This window comes from Bombina bombina, chromosome 7 (assembly GCF_027579735.1).
Source record: "Bombina bombina isolate aBomBom1 chromosome 7, aBomBom1.pri, whole genome shotgun sequence".
Taxonomy (NCBI): domain Eukaryota; kingdom Metazoa; phylum Chordata; class Amphibia; order Anura; family Bombinatoridae; genus Bombina; species Bombina bombina.
The window spans coordinates 635673116-635678492 of NC_069505.1; the positions used below are offsets into that span (position 1 = coordinate 635673116).

Here is a 5377-nt window from a genome sequence, read left to right on the forward strand (position 1 = left end):
CTAAGATACATTGTAGTGTTAAGTCACCAGGCCTCCATAGTCAGAGTTAAAGGAGCATTTTATAAACAGTCATCTCTTAAAGGGATATTACCACACATCCTAAAATAACGTTAGAGAAACTATATTTCTGAATAGACTAGGGCTTCCTTACAAGTAACCTACTATATTAGGTATTTGCAGATAATGGTAATACTTGAATTTATAGCTCATATTAGTAATCATTATGATGTTAAGTCACCAGGCCTCCATAGTCAGAATTAAAGGGACATTTTAGGAACAGTCATCTCTTAAAGGGATATCACCACACATCCTATAATAACGGTAGAGAATCTATATTTCTGAGTAAACTAGGGCCTCCTTACAAGTAGCCAACTATATTAGGTATTTGCAGATAATGGTAATTATTAAATTTATAGCTCACATTAGTAATCAATAGTTAGTGTTAGGGGAAATAATGGTATCCAAACAATTGCTCATTATATTAAATAGTGACTACCTGTACATCATTCTCTTATCTAGTTTACCTCACATGTAACTCTGTACAATAATTTAATATGTTAGGAACAGTATATCCCAAACAATAATGTTTGCAGAATAGATGAGGAGGAGAGACCAACAAACGGGAACAAACTACCCCATAGATGCTTTATCTTTCTCACAATATTTAATAATATAATTATTCACATAGTAACTATTAAAGCTTAGGTGGCCAATAATTGGTTTTATTTGTATATCAAGCTACAATATATTATTAGATGGAAATAATAATAATAATCAACTCTGGACTTATCTGTGCCAGTAGTTAATTATATCATGTTCTGAATTGAACCCTGCTGGTATCAAACTTTTCAGTTTGAAAATCCAGTAGGTCTCTTGTCTGTTTAGGACTGCTTGTCTGTCCCCTCCCCTAGGTTTCTTTGGGATCTGTTCTATTGCTTGCCACTCAAAGCTAGTTACATTCTGATTATGCATTTCAAGGAAATGCCTTGATAGTGCAGAGCACGGTTTGTCTCCTGATATATAGGACAGGTGTTCTCTGATCCTTGTTCCCACATCTCGTGTCGTCCTACCCACATAGGACTTGGAACATATGGTGCATCCTATAAGGTAGATAACGTATGTGCTTTTGCAGTTTATGCAACCCTTTGTTTCAAATATGTCATTTGTACTATGTGATTTAAATTCCGTTCCAACTTTAATGTGATCACAGGATGTGCATGTCCTCCTCCCACATCTGTATGTACCGTTATGATGTAGCCATGAACTGGCTCTTTCGCTCTTGAGCATACTTGGTGACAGAATATTGCCTAATGTTGCCGCCCGTCTAGCGACGAACATGCAACCTCCCTGAACTTTTCCTCTCAATTTGACATCTCCCATTAGTATTGGTAGATTCTTGTCAACAATTTCGCAAACCTCTTTGTACTGGTTTGAGAAAGAGGTGACAAACTTTGGTTTTATTTGTCGTCTAGGAAAATTCCCTGTCTGTCTCATTTTTTTATCTGTAAGTAGTGTTGTTCGCTCCATCCTACTTACTGTCTCACATGCTTTGTCTACCATTCCCTTTGGGTAACCTCTATCTTTAAACCTTGACTTGAGTTTTATACTTTCCTTCTGGAACATATCATCCTGGGTACAATTTCGTCGGACCCTCATGAATTGTCCCTTGGTAATACCTTTAAACACATGACTGGGATGGTTTCTTTTTGCATGTAACAGACTGTTGCCCGAAATAGGCTTTCTGTATACTTGCAGACTTGCAGCTTTAAGACTTGCAGCTTTATCCTTTTTTAATAAAATGTATGGGTTGTCTGACTTCTCTAGTTTATTTCTGGTTTGTCAGGTGGTGAAAGGCTGGAGGCAATTAGAACCATGTCAACAGGATATCAGGGAACCAGTTACGGCTCAGCACTTGCACAACCTTCTTCTTTGTCTTCCTCAGGGTGTTTACCCAGTGTACTTAGCCAGATCTTATTTAGAGATCCGGCCATCTGGTCCTAGTCAGTTTCTTATTCACAAGGATGGTAAGTACCTGTCAAGATATCAGTTTCATAGAGTGTTGGTTAGAGTATGGTTTTAGCTGGTTTGGATCCAAAGACAATTGGCCCACATTATTTTTGCATTGGCGCTGCTACCAGTGCCGCTGCCCTTGGTTGGCTGGTTGAATCCATTAAGAGGCTAGGGCGCTGGAGGTTCCAGCGGTAAAAGGTATATGTGCACGCTGCAATTCTGAGTTATTGGTTTGCATGTCTCTTTACCTGCTCTTATACTGGTTTTCCTCTTTCTTTTCCTGCATGTTTTGTTGTTGGTTGTCGGGGGTAGTGCTATAATTTGGTTACATTTGTTTTAGGTTTTAGTATGGATAATGGGTCATGCTTTTATTCATTGGGATTCCATCAGAGCATTAGCTCTTCCGGACGGATGGACAGCAGCTGGGATTTTCTGCTACTTGGGTTTCTTTGAGATGGCTGGGTCGCAGGGGCCTGCGGTGGAACCAGCTACTTCATCTGCTTCAAGAGCCTCAGCGTAGGTGGGGAAAGCCTCACATAATCATCCTGCATTTAGGGGGCAAAGCCCTAGGTTCTGCCCGGCTTTGGAGCTTATTACTATGATGATGTCGGATATCCGGTGGATGTCAACTGCATTTCAAGAGGTTAAAATTGGCTGGTCAAAAATGGAGGCTAGATTGCAATGGAGGAATTTCTTGCCTAGTGTAGCCTACAGGGTCCGGAAGAAGGTCAGTAGGGGGTTGGGTTAGGCGGTCATGTCCACTGTGGGTTTTGTTGTCCGACATGATAATTTTTGGGCAGACAAGAGACATTTGTATAGGCCGGACAGTGTGAATTTGTCTGAGGAGGGCCTGGGTTATTTTATCTATAACATAAAAAAATGCTTTAATTGCCCAGGTTTCAGTGTTGTGGCGGACACAGCTTTTCCTTATTTAATAAAGTTTTATCTCTTCTGGCAGGAGGTAAAGGCCTAATTCGAGGGCAGCATTGTAAAAGCTAACAGTGCCACATAGTAATAGCATTAGAAGACATTCCAGACCTATTGTTTGTATATACAAGCGCATTTTATAAAGGTGTCATCTGAAACATCTATGCTATTGTGGCACTGATAACTTTTAAAATGTTGTAATAAAAGGCACTTTTTTTTTACGTAATCCGGTGAGTGCTAATTATCATATATTATAAACAGATCATAAATAGATCATACAGGGTTAACAATGAGTAATCCTATACACCAGTGAAATCATTGCCACACCCTGTGCTGTATAATATGAGGCTTTCAGTTTAGTTTCTTCTTGCTACATACAATCATGGCATCTGTGAGAGAGGAGCTAACCTGCCCCATCTGCCTGAGCATTTATACAGATCCTGTAAGTCTCAATACAGCAGAGAAATTCCAAACTACTGAGCCAGTAAATGAGACTGAGGTCTTCTGCACTTACTGTATTCACTCTCCTGTACCTGCTACTAAATCCTGTCTGCTGTGTGAGGCTTCTCTGTGTGATGCCCACCTGATTGTACACAGCAAGTCTGAGAATCACGTCTTAACTGAACCCACCACTTCCTGGGGTAACAGAAAATACTCCATCCCCAAGGAACTGCTAAATGAGGCTTCTGAGAAGAAGAAAGAGAGACTGAGAGATGTTCTGCAGAAACTGACCACAAAGAGAGAGAAGACTGAGAAAAGAGTCCAGAGTCTGCAGAAGCACAGGAGAGGGGTGCAAGAGAAAGCAGCTGGTGTAACAGAGCGACTCACTGCCCTGATTAGGGACATCAGGAAACAGCTGGAAGACCTAGAGAAGCGACTCCTGAGTGACATCACCCAGCAGCAGGAGCAGGTTTTACTCCCAATCTCTGAACTGATCCAGCAGCTGGAAAAAGAGAAGGACGAGCTGACCAGGAAGATGAGTCACATTGAGGATCTGTGCAACATGACTGACCCATTAACTGTCCTACAAGAACAGGAATCACACAGAGATGACTTTTGTGGTGCTGAGAAGGGAGATAATGAGGTCACACAGAGAGGTGATAAACAGGTCCCTGCTGGGGGGGATTTGGATGAGGATCTGAACTCAGTGACCTTATACAGAGGTTTAGTTGATATTGTGACTGATGTAAAGAGAGGGATCTTTATGCAGGTGACATCAGACATATTACTGGATATAAACACAGCTAATAATAATGTTATTGTATCAGATGACCTGAAATCTGTATCCTTCTCACGTATAAACCAGAAGCGACCAGAAATACCAGAGAGATTTACATTTTATTCTCAGGTATTAAGCACTAGGAGCTTTTCCTCAGGACGACATTACTGGGAAGTGCAGATTAGTGAGTCAGGAGTCTGGCGTGTAGGGATCTGTTATCCCAGTATTGGGAGGAGCGGAGATGAGTCTGGGATAGGAAATAATAACAAGTCCTGGTGTTTGTATAGTGGTAATAAACATCTTTCAGTGACACATAACAAAATAGACACCTCATTACATCACACCTCATTACATCACTATCTATCATGTGACAGAGTAGGAATACTGCTGGACTATGAGGCTGGGCGTCTGACCTTTTATGAGCTGTGTGACCCGATCAGACACTTATACACCTTCACTGTCACCTTCACTGAGCCTCTTCATGCTGCATTCTGGGTATATGGTGCCTGTGTGAGAATCCTGCGTTAGATACACTGTCACATAATAAGAATGCTGCTGCCTGTGAGCCAGGGATGTTTGTGTATTGTGCACATTGTGTATGAACTAGGGATGAAATAAAATATTTGTGTATAAAAGTCTGGTCTCCTTATATTATTATAACTAGCTGTATATATGGTACCTACATATGCTGCAGCGCAGTACAGAGAGGGGATCACACAGTAATTACTGTCACATAATATAAAATAAATATCTGTGTATGAGAGTCTGGTCTCCTTATATTATTATATATACCTGTATATATGGTACCTACGTATGCTGCAGCGCAGTACAGAGAGGGGATCACACAGTAATTACTGTCACATAATATAAAATAAATATCTGTGTATGAAAGTCTGGTCTCCTTATATTATATATATAGCTGTATATATGGTACCTACATATGCTGCAGCGCAGTACAGAGGGGATCACACAGTAATTACTGTCACATAATATAAAATAAATATCTGTGTATGAGAGTCTGGTCTCCTTATATTATATATATAGCTGTATATATGGTACCTACATATGCTGCAGTGCAGTACAGAGAGGGGATCACACAGTAATTACTGTCACATAATATAAAATAAATATCTGTGTATGAGAGTCTGGTCTCCTTATATTATATATATAGCTGTATATATGGTACCTACATATGCTGCAGCGCAGTACAGAGGGGGGATC

At 40.4% G+C, this 5377-nt stretch overlaps 1 protein-coding gene across 1 annotated transcript; it reads left to right on the forward strand.

Annotated features, from left to right (window-relative positions):
• The first annotated feature begins 3318 nt into the window (after window positions 1-3318).
• On the forward strand, window positions 3319-4791 carry LOC128635683 (E3 ubiquitin-protein ligase TRIM39-like). The gene has a single exon (XM_053688808.1). It carries the CDS (start codon window positions 3320-3322, stop codon window positions 4682-4684), a length of 1365 nt encoding a protein of 454 aa, XP_053544783.1. The 5' UTR covers window position 3319; the 3' UTR covers window positions 4685-4791.
• The last annotated feature ends 586 nt before the right edge of the window (window positions 4792-5377 follow it).

What these genes read in the sequence shown, in the direction of transcription:
- LOC128635683 (XM_053688808.1), top strand. Translation starts at nt 3,320, where the DNA reads ATGGCATCTGTGAGAGAGGAGCTAACCTGCCCCATCTGCCTGAGCATT.